Source organism: Ictalurus punctatus, chromosome 2 (assembly GCF_001660625.3).
Source record: "Ictalurus punctatus breed USDA103 chromosome 2, Coco_2.0, whole genome shotgun sequence".
NCBI lineage: Eukaryota > Metazoa > Chordata > Actinopteri > Siluriformes > Ictaluridae > Ictalurus > Ictalurus punctatus.
Window position 1 is genome coordinate 5,338,665 of NC_030417.2, and position 12,712 is coordinate 5,351,376.

At 39.3% G+C, this 12,712-nt stretch overlaps 1 protein-coding gene across 2 annotated transcripts; it reads left to right on the forward strand.

Moving 5' to 3' along the window:
• Positions 1-582: 582 nt before the first annotated feature.
• LOC108280209 (cilia- and flagella-associated protein 57) lies at positions 583-12,279 on the forward strand. 2 transcript variants are annotated; one of them, XM_053686954.1, is made up of 25 exons: positions 583-1,068; positions 1,199-1,521; positions 2,041-2,276; positions 2,411-2,528; positions 2,686-2,838; positions 2,999-3,138; positions 3,506-3,671; positions 4,169-4,279; positions 4,660-4,875; positions 5,092-5,265; positions 5,501-5,662; positions 5,834-5,989; positions 6,217-6,310; positions 6,545-6,714; positions 7,521-7,673; positions 8,097-8,156; positions 8,342-8,449; positions 9,085-9,216; positions 9,325-9,465; positions 9,589-9,678; positions 9,858-9,962; positions 10,331-10,462; positions 10,550-10,690; positions 11,647-11,752; positions 11,933-12,251. In XM_053686954.1, the coding sequence occupies exons 1-25, from the start codon at positions 909-911 to the stop codon at positions 12,106-12,108; spliced, it is 3,723 nt and encodes a 1,240-aa protein (XP_053542929.1). In that variant the 5' UTR covers positions 583-908; the 3' UTR covers positions 12,109-12,251. The 2 variants fall into 2 exon arrangements, with proteins under 2 accessions (XP_053542929.1, XP_017350530.1); XM_017495041.3 differs by having other exon boundaries at positions 584-1,068; positions 11,644-11,752; positions 11,933-12,279.
• Positions 12,280-12,712: the final 433 nt, after the last annotated feature.

Here is a 12,712-nt window from a genome sequence, read left to right on the forward strand (position 1 = left end):
GCAGTTGCTTGGCAACCGCTTTATTAAAATAGAATAGAATAGAATCATAGTTCAGTATAAATAACCCAGAGTTTCTAAACAATTTCAACTTTGTTACGAGAAGGTAAGCTCCTCAATATTCAAACTAATTTAACATTTTCTTCATGGACATTTATAATGATTGATATTTAACTAACTTTTTGTGTTTATACTGAAATAAATATAATAATAATAATAATAATAATAATAATAATAATAATAATAATAAATCCAGTTTACCGATCTTTCTAGACCACACCAACAGTTTTAAATTAGTTTAAAACACTTTGTTATTTATTTATTCATTATTATTTCATACCCGTCTTAATGACCTGATAGCTTCTTGTGTGCGCGTGCACGCTTGCTAAGATTTAAACAAAGTCACAGAGTGCAATATTAGCAATAAACACCGCTATCTTTCCCTCCTGGGCTGAAGATTTCCTGTCCTCCAAAGCTCGAGATGTTCTCTCATCATCTCTTCTGTCTGACCTGCACTGTGTATGTTTTAATCCGTGTTTATGTGCCATTAGTGAGGTTAGGTTAGTGAGCGTGGGACCTAAACTGGATCATGATGGAGGACCTGCTCAAAGATTATTTTCATGCTTTCATTACTCAAAAAAAAACCACCCATATGCTTTCTAAGATTTCATCTCATTCAACTGTAAATGTCATTAATAACTGGCACTGACACAAGGTGTGTTTATAACAGTGGTGTGTTTATAACAGTGGTGTTTATTGAAAATTCTGTTCATCTGTCACTTCATGACATTGTTGAAAAAAAGGTGATTCTCAAAGTGTCTGACTTTTATCTGGAGTTTATGGAACCATGGTTACTTAAATAACGACTGTTTTCTTTTTTCTAGTTTCAGAGTGATTTTACAAATTTACTAATGGCTCAGAAAGTTCATGTGGAGCCTTACCACGTTTTTGGTTTGTGCCGGGAAACGAGAAACAACTTGCTTTTTTTGGACGAACACACCATCATTTTCCCAAGCGGAAACAATTGCGTGCTCTCCGACATCCATCAGCGATGGACCAAGTTCATTCCAGGTAAGCCTGCAGAGAGCGTCACTTCCTGTATGATCTTTTAAAATAGCATAAGCATTGAAGAATACGAGTCAGTTTCTTTAGATATTACATACCCAAGGTGTATATCTCACATGCAAATGTTACTCTACAGGTGCAATGCCATGCCGGCAGGGGGAACAGGGCATACAGGCGCTGGCTCTTAGCCCCGACCGGTGCTACCTGGCTGTGTCAGAGCTCAGAGAACAGCGTACCATCACCATCTATGACATACAGAGCGAGCAGCGCTCCAAGAGACAGGTACTGACAGGCGGCAGCAATGGTGTCCATGAATTCGTCTGTATGGCTTTTTCTGCAGACTCCAAATACCTGCTGGGCCAGTCTGGAGGACTCGATTGGACCCTCTTCTACTGGGAGTGGGAAACGAATACGGCCATTGCCATGGTGCAGACCACAAAGCTTGGCTTTGTCAGTCAGGTAAAAACTCTGAGTGACTTGTAGCTGTAGGTGAAGGTGCACTTAGATAGTCCACCCTCATTCATTCATCTTAAGTAACTGATTTATCCTGCTCAGAGTTGTGGTGCTCCGTGCACGAACTTGTTGATGTTATTTTGAAAACAAGTAGATGTGTGCTTTTAATATGTATTTAGCACTTATTTTGATGCAAATGTCAAATAACAGTATGTAGTTAAAGCAGAGTCTGAAGCCACATTTCTTATTTAATTATATGTCGACAACGATGGTGATAATTTCTTTAATCTATAATATCCTGTGGTGCTTCTTTTAACAAGACTATTTTTCATATTTCATTGTAGCTTTGTAGTTTACAACATTAAGATATGTGTTCCTGTGCACACTGGCAGTGTATCGAGCCAAATGGGAAGCTTCTGATGTACATTAAAATGTCCCCTTTTTTGGCCTTAGACGCAATAATAGTTTCACGGTTGTGTGTTGTAAGTGAAAGTGTTCATAGTGATTGTATTTTCTCAATCCCAGGTAAGCTTTAATCCGAAGGACAACACACAGATTTGTGTGAGTGGAAATTGCGTCTTCAAGATGTTCAAATTAGAGAACAACGTCCTGAATCAGACCAGCTCGTCTGAGATGGACCAAGAAAACTTCATGTCCCATGCGTGGATGTCTGAGGACTGCATCGTCTCAGGGACAGAAACAGGAAAACTGCTCATGTTGACAGCTGGACAATGGCAGAACTTGGGGAGGGCTTCTGAGAGGTAGCAATAGAGAGAGATGCAGAGAAACTCTCCAACATCTTCTTGTTATTCTATTTTAACATTATAATGCTTGTATCATCCTACAATATAATTCTTATTGGATTCTCTATGTTCTACGTTCTCTCCCTTGACAGGTGCATCACTGCCATCGCGCCGTTCTCTAAAGGTTTTGCCTGTGCAGCTGCGCCAGGGCTAGTTTGCCTTTATGAGAAAATAGAGGAGTACAGCTACAGGAAGACCTCAGAAATAAGAGTGAGTGCGTTCATATTTAATATTTGGCAGAAGTGTTTATACGAGGTGGCTTACACAGTGAGGTAGCTGAGCATGATTATGGTTAAGGTTCTTGCTGAAGAGCTAGCTGAGCATGAATGGAAATAATCACTAAGAACTATGTCCTTCTGATCTGCAGATTCCTCAGGACCCCTGCAGCAGTCAGCCGAGTCAGTCGGAGCAGCAGGAGATCACAACAATATGCCTGAGTCCATCAGAGGAGATGCTGGCCGTAAGCACACGCCAAGGACAAATCTACCACGTCAGCCTCACCTCGCCCGAGATTAGCCAGGTAACAGAGCATCAAAGGTTGTGCTGAATATACAGTAATAAAGAAAGGTATTTACATCATGTTTTTATACTGGTATAAAAAGGACATCCCATAAAAGAGTGTTTTGTCCCTTCTGCTGTAATGAAGTTCACTGTACTGATTCCATTGTATATTTTTCCAGGGTAAGCAGGCCAACTTTGAGTTCCTGTTTCACTCTGTTCACTTGGGGAGTATCACCGGTCTGTCCACCTGCTCCTCCAAACCCCTCTTCGCCACCTGCTCCAAAGACCTCTCCGTGCGCATCTGGAACTACAAGACCAAGTAGGAGCAGTTAATGTTTTATTCACATAGCACCTTTCTCATACTCAAGGTCACCAACGATGATGACATACACACACTAGACAACACAAAGGAAAATAAGTTTCCAAGGGATAAATCTAAAAATATTTATTTATTTATTTGTAATAGCAACATCTGCCTAGAAAATCTCAATCTCAATTTGATGCTGTTTCCAGGAACTGGAGAAAATATCGTATATTTTGTCCAGGCATTGTATAACTGTTACTCCGTGTGCCATCACAGCATTATCAGACATGAGTATCAAAATGTCCATAGTGCTAATTTCCTGTGACAGTTTTCTGACTGTATGGTGCTGTCATGTTTTTTGTTTTTTTTTTTCTTTCTGCAGGTCTCTGGAGCTGCGTAAGGAGTTTCTTGAAGAGCCGAACTTTATCTCATTGCACCCAAATGGCCTCTCCATCCTGGTGGGCTTCCCTGATAAAGTCTGCCTCATGAATGTGTTGGTTGATGAATTCCGCACTGTCCAGGAGTTCAACATACACAACTGCAGTGAGGTGGGTACTCACTAACCTGCCTCCATAAACATGTCATCACATTGAGACATTTGGATTGAGATTTTATGATTCTATTCAAGTTGGGTATAAAGCAGTAATATGACAAATCCAAAAGACTGGTCTCAGTAAAGTGCCATAGATTATTCCTACAGCACAGGTTGTCTGTTGTCTTCACTTTCTGTCCCTATTCAACTGCAACTGCTGTTAAAAAATGAAAGAAGCAGTACATTTTACAGTTGTGTATATATTTTGTGCACACGCACCCAAAAGTGACAACAAGTACGTTTATCAAGTAATTTCCTCAAGTAAGATCTCATAATATGATGAGTCTGTAATTAAAGCATGCATGGAGGACAGAACTAATATAATCATTATTAGATGTTTGTTCTTAAGTGTTATTATCAGAATGAACAGCAGGGGCACACAATTAACACAAAATGAAATGCAGTACTTTTTCAAATAAAATAATGGAGTGTTCAATTTACATGTGTCCACAGTGTGTTTTCAACCATGATGGTAACGTGTTCGCCGCCGTCAGTGACAAACTGATAAACATCTGCAACATCAGAACGGGAGAAAAAGTGCACCTGAATGGCCACATTAACAAGGTCAGTACATTTCATCACCACAGGGCTTGTTTGCAGAAGGTGTGTCCTTGAGTTAATATATCGAAATGTGGGGTGTCACTAAATCCTGTTATACAAAACAAATATTATAAGTGAGTGCATGTTCACATATTTGGTTTGCAGCTAATGTGAGCTAACGTGACAGGATTTTCAGGGCATATTCCTAAAAAAAAAAAGTGTCTAATAAATTTATGAAAGGGCAGCAAAAAGTATTTTCCTCTTTATCTCAAATCAGAGGACGCTACAGGGATTAGAAAAGTCACACATATGTTTTTTTTATAAATGTGTAAATAAAAATATCTGAAATAATTAAGAGCATTAATAAATATCTATGACTCAAATGCCCTGTTCTGACTCTTCAGGTGCAGTCAGTGATGTGGAGCAAAGATGACCGTTGTCTGGTGTCATGTGGTATGGACGGCGCTGTATATAAATGGGACGCTCTGACGGGCGCCTGTGAGTCCTCTAAGAACTTGGAGAAATCATGTATCTATATGGATGCGATGTTCTCGCCCGACACTGGGAGCGTCCTTGCTGTAGGCAACAATTTCACACTGAATGAGCTCCGAGATGGAAAGGCAAGTTAAAAAAAACATATGAATATTGGACTCTGAGAAAGGTGGATAAAGTTACAATTACAGCAGTTCAACTGCAGAACACATAATGAACAAAGGCTTTAATCCATACACTCGCTGCAAGATTCAAGCTTCTTGTTTTAAAGCCTAAAGTGATTCATTCTCTATATGTGTTTGGACAGAATTACTTCATTTGTATGTGTTTTTGTTTGCATTTAGATCCTAAGGGAAATGTCCTCCGATGGCGTGGCCTACACAGCCATCTCCATGACTCATTCCTGTAAAGCACTCTTTGTTGGAACTGCCGTTGGTACTGTTCGAGTCATGCAGTACCCGTTAGAAGAGGAGAAATCCTGGACAGAGTATCAGGCGCATTCTGGTCCCATCACCAAAGTACGTGTGTGTTCTGTTGATGTCATGATGATGTGTGACGTAAGAGTTAATGACCAAAGAAGCATCCTGATATCAGACAATAAGCGAGAAAGAACACAATGAGTCTGTTATTTCCTTGGCTTTGTGTGCTTCCTCCTGGCTGAGTGATTTATTTAGCTAATGATGGTTATATCTATTCTTCTTGCTTTTTACTTTTCCAATCTCTCCACCATTTCTTGTTTCGTCGTCTGTGCAGATGGTCGTCACGCCTGGTGATCAGTATCTTCTGACGGCCTCAGAGGACGGCTCCCTCCTCATCTGGGCGATCACTGACCAGGAGGGACGAACGCTGGATTTGGTAAAAGAGACAGATTACACCGAGGAGGTCATCTGTACAAAGGCCTATCTGGAGGAAAAGGTAAATAAGACTATTAGCTATATAATATTTGAGTGACGTTTTCCTTATAGTAAGTAGTACCTCAGAGCTCCAGGGTCCCTCGTTCAGTCCAGAAGCCATGTATGGTCCTAAAGTTTTGCTTTGATGTCCAGCCTCTGATATTTTCTTGTGTTAATTTCTGTCATCATCCAGGACCAGAGAATACAAGAGGCTTATGCACAGGTGAAGTTGCTGAAGGAGGATCAGGAGCGCAAGATAAATCAGAATCAGATGGACTATGAGAAGAAGATTAATAAAGTCGAGCAGAATTTCCTCCAGCAGATTGAGGCTCTGAACAGCCTGATCGAGGTTAGAACTTGAGATCTCCATCTGATAATTTAGCTGTAAGGCCTCATTAGTGAGTCTAGGACAGTAGATAATGATTAGTTTATAGGTTGATGTAACACATTTTTGATTCTTCTTAAAGCTATCAAATGACTTTTAATGTATTTTTGAGTAACAGTTATCAAATGGGTACAAAGTAACATTACATACTGATGAATAATTCAATAAAAACGGTATATATCTCACTGTAGGTGCTGAATACTGAGAAGGAGGAACTGATTTTCTTTAAGGAAAAGGCCCTGTCTGAGATGATGAAAAAACATACCACAGAGCTGAAGGATCTGGGTAAATACATTCACAAAATCTATACGCTATAACAGTATCTCTTTATATTCACTGCATAGAACATGGCTTGTTTATACTTAACACAAAGTTTGGGTTTTAAAGTTGAGTGAATCATGAGGTCTGCGCTTGAATGTTCAGCTGCAGTAGAGCAATTTATGAATAAAATATAACCATTTCTTTTTCTCAGCTTAAAACAGTATGTGATTTAAAATACATGGCTAATTTTGTTCCCAGATCATAAGCACGAAGGTCAGTTGTTTAAAGCTTTCCGGAAACATGATGAGTTGAAGAAGAGACTTCAGGCCATGGAGCAGAACCATGAGGAGAAACTGCGTGAGCACGAGGACAACCGTTTCTATACCATGATGGACATGAAACGGGCCTATGATGACAAGCTGAAGGATGTAAGGAAGTCATACTGCTGTTCTCCTTTCTCCAATCTCCAGACCACGCCTCGGATCATTATTGTTATCTGTATCTAGTTAGCTTAAACTGTGTCTTGTCTGGGGGGTACCGTGGCCTCAAACCTGCAGGGTTGAGGGTGCGATTCCCGCCATGGCCCTGTGTGTGCGGAGTTTGCATGTTATCCCCTTGCTTTGGGAGTTTCCTCCGGGTACTCCGGTTTCATCCCCACAGTTCAAAGACATGCATTGTAGGTTGATTGGCATGTGCAAAATTGTCCGTAGTGTGTGAATGTGTGTGTGTGATTGTGCCCTGCAATGGATTGGCACCCCGTCCAGGGTGTCCCCCACTTTGCGCCCCATGCCCCTTGCGATAGGCTCCAGGTTCCCCCTGACCCAGTTAGGATAAGCAATACAGAAGATGGATGGATGTGTCTTATTTTGTAATTTGTTGTTTGTTTCCTTTTTATTTTAGTTCTAGTACCCCTAATTCCTTTTCCTAGCATTCTTAATAGTTTTGCTGGTATTAATATTTAGTGCCCTTTTTGACACATATTGCACTAGATAGGGTGCCTACATTAAGAGAACCGGAGACACAGAAACCATTAATATTGAAGGTATAGTTGGCATTATTGTAACCTCAAAAGCTTACTATTAGACTCTGATATACTTGATGCATGCGTGGACCAGCTTCATTTATAAAAATCCACTACATGGGGAATAATCCATTTTCAATCAAGCCTTATGATCAGTATGTTTGGAGTGTTTACACTGTAGTGTGCATCACCTTCTTCATCTTCACTTTACAGCGAGAGAACAGGTTGCAGCAGGCTGAGGACAGGCTGAAGGAACTGCAGGAGAAAGTTGACTCTGAGTTCAAAAATGTCTTCCTCCAATATGATCTGGAACTCGAGAAGGAGAAGGAGACCAGCATGAAGCTGGAATATGAATTGGAGAATCAGGTATGTTGTTTATATAAGCTGTGGAGCAATCTGGGGGAAAAAAATGGTATAATAATAATAATGTCATCAAATATTATGTTTTAATATATGTTATTTGCCCAATAACTTCACATTTTTAAAGAACTTAAAACTGATTGAGGTGCACAGGAATAGGTGACAAATAGGTAATGTCAGGTAAATATGCATCTGGCTTTGATTATTTAGCATTTTGTTAATTTACACCATTTTCAGTGCAGTAGTTTACAATTCTTTTAACAGGATTTGTACAGTGAATGACCTCACAGTGCTGTTTTTCTATATTTTCCCACTTTTTAAAATGTATCTGGCCACATTTTAAAATGCATGTCAACACCACCATTGTCAGTCTTGATACGATTTGACCCACCTTCACTGTGGAATTAATATGCATGTGTTTGTTTTAAGATGATGCAGTTCTGCAAAATAACAGAAGAGATACAGGACCAGTGGCTTGGGATCAGTCAGGTATGATGATTTATTATTATTGTTATTATTATTATTATTATTATTATTATTATTATTATTAATAATAATAATAATAATAATAATAATAATAATAATGATGATGATGATGATGATGATGATAATAATAATAATGATAATAATGATAATAATAATAATTTGTAGCTGATTAGATGTTTTTATTTTAGCTCCAGATTAAGGTAGAGGAGATTAACAGCAAGAACAAGGAGACAAATCAGAAACTGGAACAGTCTCTGAAAATACAGGAACAAGAGCTGTGCACAGAGAGGAAGAGGGTTTGTTTCACCACAATATTCTTTGTTTATGATTAATAATAATTATTTAGATCTTATAGTTCTTTGTAACAATGCAGCGAGTGATGGGATGCAAATGTGTAAACTAAGTGTAGTAGTGATCAGGACTTTTCCAGTAATCGAATTCACAGCAAGGATGAAATCATAGGCAGACAAGGGGCTGAAGTACCGCAAGACTTTGACATTGAAATATACATTGAAATAAAAGGGTAAAAATAGAATATGTAGTCATAGGCGAACATGAAACAGGCGACCACAGTAGGAAAATAAACTAATCACAAGATGGGGTAGGGACAAGAGCACATGGCGCTCATTGCTTATTGGGGAACTTAGCGGCAATGCCTCACAGAGACGGGTTGAAAAAGTAATACATACAAGCAAAGGCAAATGTACAGGATTGGAATATAGGAGTCCTGAAGAGGGGAAAATAATCTTTTTATTCCAAGTTACCTGCACAACATTACCCATTTAATTGTGTTTTGTCAGTACCCTAACTGAATGACTTTGAATGACAGGATTCAACATGTAGTTATTACTCAGATTTATTGCTGATACGGATAATAAGCATTACAGTTTAACCGCCGGTGCCATTGTTTGTAATATCTTTGTTTCCACAGGCCACAAACATGAACACTCTGGTGCAGAGGATGAAGGCTGACATCCAAAACTGCTCAAGCTTCATCAATCAGCCGTTCCTCCTGAAGGATAACTTCACAAGACTCTACAAGACCTACATCCATGAAGCAGATGTGAGATTAATACACCCACACAAATATATACCTTACACATGTACATATACACATACACACGCACAGCCCAGTGTACTTATAGTTGACTGAGTGTGATGACTGCACTAGGTGGGAGTTGCAGTGAAGGCTGAGGTCGTACAAGAGCACACCAGGCAGAGGGAGCTCCTGCAGAAGACGGTGGTATCTCAGAAGAAAAGCCAGGCTATGGATGGCAAAATTCAGCCAACAGATTACTCCAAGATCCTGAAGGTATGATGTATTTCTTATCAGTGTATTTACCTGCTTCAGGTTTGTTTTCTTTTTCTTTTTTTTTTCTTCATGAAAAGCACCTTAGGTAGCATGTCCTTCTCCATGTTCACTTTACAACAACAGGAAGAGGTGCTGCAGGAGGTGAAGTCTGCTGAAACTGAAATCGAGCAACTGCAGAACAAGACTCGAGAGAAAAAACAGATATGTAAATATGTGAGTTTAACAGTATGAGAGTATATAGGATTTTATACAGCATCTACATTGCCAAACACTGGAAGGCTAGAAATGAGTAACGAATCAATTAAAGCCCAACAAAATAATTTAAGTTAAAATTAAATACAAGTTTAAAAATGGAAAGGTGTACAAACTTTTGCCTTTTGTTTTTATTTTAGCTTGAGGCTGAGGTGGAGGAGATCAACAGCAGGAACAAAACCATGCAAGAACTGACACAGAAGCTGAACATGAAGGAAACTGCACTGTGTACAGAGAGGCAGAGGGTTTGTTTCACCACAATATGCTTTGTTTATGATTAACAATAATTACTTAGACAAGTGCACATGCCGCTCATTGGAGAATTAGTGACAAGGCCTCACAATGACTGTTTTAAAAGTAATACATGCAACCAAAGGCAAATATAAAGGACTTTGAAAGTACCAACTGAGTCCTGAATAGGGGAAAATTAAAATAAAAAGTTTAATTCCAAGTTAACTGCACGATAGTTCCTATTTAATTGTGTCTTTACAAATATCCAAAGTGAATGACTCGTTATTCCTGTGCCAGGATTTGGCATGTAGTTATTATTAATATTATCGGTGATACAGGTGATAAACATATCAATTTAACCACCGGGTCTTTGTTTCCACAGGTCAGAAACCTGAACACTCTGGTGCAGAGGATGAAGACCGACATCCAAAACTGCTTAGGCTTCATCCAGCAGCCGAGCCTGCTGAAGGAGAACTTCCTAAAACTCTACCAAAGCTACATCCATGAAGCAGATGTGAGATTAATACACATATAAACATATATACACACACACACACAGCCCAGTGTACTTATAATCGACTGAGTGTGATGACTGCACTAGGTCAGAGTTGGAGTGAAGGCTGAGGTCGTGCAAGAGCACACCAGGCAAAGGGAGCTCCTGCAGAAGACGGTGGTATCTCAGAAGAAAAACCAGGTTATGGAGGTCAAAACTCAGCCAGCAGATTGCTCCAAGATCCTGAAGGTATAAGGGATTTCTTACCTGATTCAGGTTTTCTTCAGGAATCTGGTGTTTGTCACTTACTCAGGTTCTCCATAAGGGTGTGTGCTTACTCCACTAACTTCGGTGTTCATGACTGCTCAAAAGAAGGAAACTGGCATGAATGCACAGCAGTAGTTTCTGAGGAATGGCTGCATGTTTGCTTTGAAATATTGCTTGTATAACAACTTGAGATGGCCCAAGCTAAGTTATGAATTTACAGTGTTTACTGAAGGTTGCTGATAATAATTCTCCGTGCAACTTTGATAAAATCGAGTTGGGATGTTGGAACACAGTGGGCTGCTTGCTGTTGTATTTGAACTCTTATAGATTTTATTTTCTGACTTACAAAATGTGCAAAATCATTGCTACTAAGGTCTGAGGGAATTCATTTGTAATTTGTTAGTTTACTAATTAAGAAACAATTCTTATTTTTAGTGTCTTCTGTTAAATCAGAGACAGAAGCAACTCTGTCTAAAAAAAGAGTCTGGTTATAATTTATTAAGGGATTCTTTCCAAATAAATCGAAAGACCTCTAATTTTTGCAACGTTCACTCGTACTGTTCAGAGGTTTGTTTGAGGCTATGTATGTGTTCAGTTATACATTGAACTGACTGTTTATTAGGTACATCTGCAAAGTATATACAATTATTGCCACTTTTATGAGGTAAACATGGGGCCAAAATCTGGCAGAGAAAATATTGTGTTTGACTAAACAGTGAATAGATTGACAACTCAGTGTAAACCTGTATCAAGAAAGGTAATATTAATAGTTGTTCTTTTCCCTCGAACCTGTCATACATTCACCAACAAAATGATCCATAGGCAGGGGAAGGGTTTCTGGGCTCAGAATCTCAAAAGTGAACAAAACCTTATGCAATAAACTGATCTGCTAACAGTGTGAATACACTTTGACATGTTTTTGCATATTTGTGTAGAAGAGTACGATGCCTGCTGAAGAGCGTATCCAGGAGAGAGCAAAGAACTCCCAACACCGAACAGAGATCAACATCCCTAAGAAGATTGTGACTGCCCCATTTCTCAGCAGTAAGTAACAAAAGAGAGATGAATATCTTTTATTATACACTTTATAGCTTGTGGGGAGGTGTTTTTATTTGATTACAACATCATAAACAATACTTTCATTTTTTTAAATCATCTACAGTGAAGCACAGCATTCTGAACACCTGTTTCAAAAGCATATGTACTTACTTTTTATTTCTGTAGTAGTATCCTCAAAGGATTCACAGCCGAATTCTACAAAATGGCCCGTGACCCAAGAATCCCCCAAAATACAGAGGCTAAAGATAGACATCCAGGATATGGGACAAGTCCAAGCTGCATGTCAGAGCTCATTAGGAAGTTTGAAACTTCCAGCAATTAACACTAAGATCATCGAATGATCACTAGGGAGGTGTCGAATACTTGGATATAGGATGTAGTGTGTGGACGTTTGCATGCCGAGACCCGAACGCTGCTTCTTTTCTATAATCCTTGGTCAAGCAGAGGGGAAATGAGGAAATGATTTTTTTTATTTGAAATAAAAGCTGAAAATAAAAATTATAATGAATAATAAATGGTGTAGTATTTGGGATTGAGTGCTGGAGTGAGACAGAACACAAACACACTCACACAGATGGTATACAGGAATAAGCCTTAGAATGGGCTGTGTTTAATGATACTTGCGGGGAAAGGTGGTGGCCGTGAGTGTCAGAGGAGGTGATGTACTAACAAAGCCAAATGGTGAAGAGAATACACATAAACAGATACAGGGACAACCAAACTCACAGTCAGAACCAGGCAAGAGTCAAAACCAGAACAGCAGTCGGAACACAGAATTTTTATAGCCATAAGGGCAAGCAACACAAACCACCCCATTCTCACCCGTCTTCCTCTTTATATATGGTCATCAATCAGTGATGTCATCCTGGCAGGCTGGAGCAAAGCAGGCTAGGGCAGGCTGGGAAGGGGTTTGGACCTGCACACAAAATATGGCACAGCACACAG

Excerpts from the sequence above, each read along its gene's own strand:
- LOC108280209 (XM_017495041.3), top strand. The coding sequence starts at position 909 with ATGGCTCAGAAAGTTCATGTGGAGCCTTACCACGTTTTTGGTTTGTGC. Across the intron at positions 1,522-2,040 it reads AGCTTGGCTTTGTCAGTCAG|GTAAGCTTTAATCCGAAGGA; the intron begins GTAAAAACTCTG and ends TCTCAATCCCAG. Across the intron at positions 5,663-5,833 it reads AGGCCTATCTGGAGGAAAAG|GACCAGAGAATACAAGAGGC; the intron begins GTAAATAAGACT and ends GTCATCATCCAG.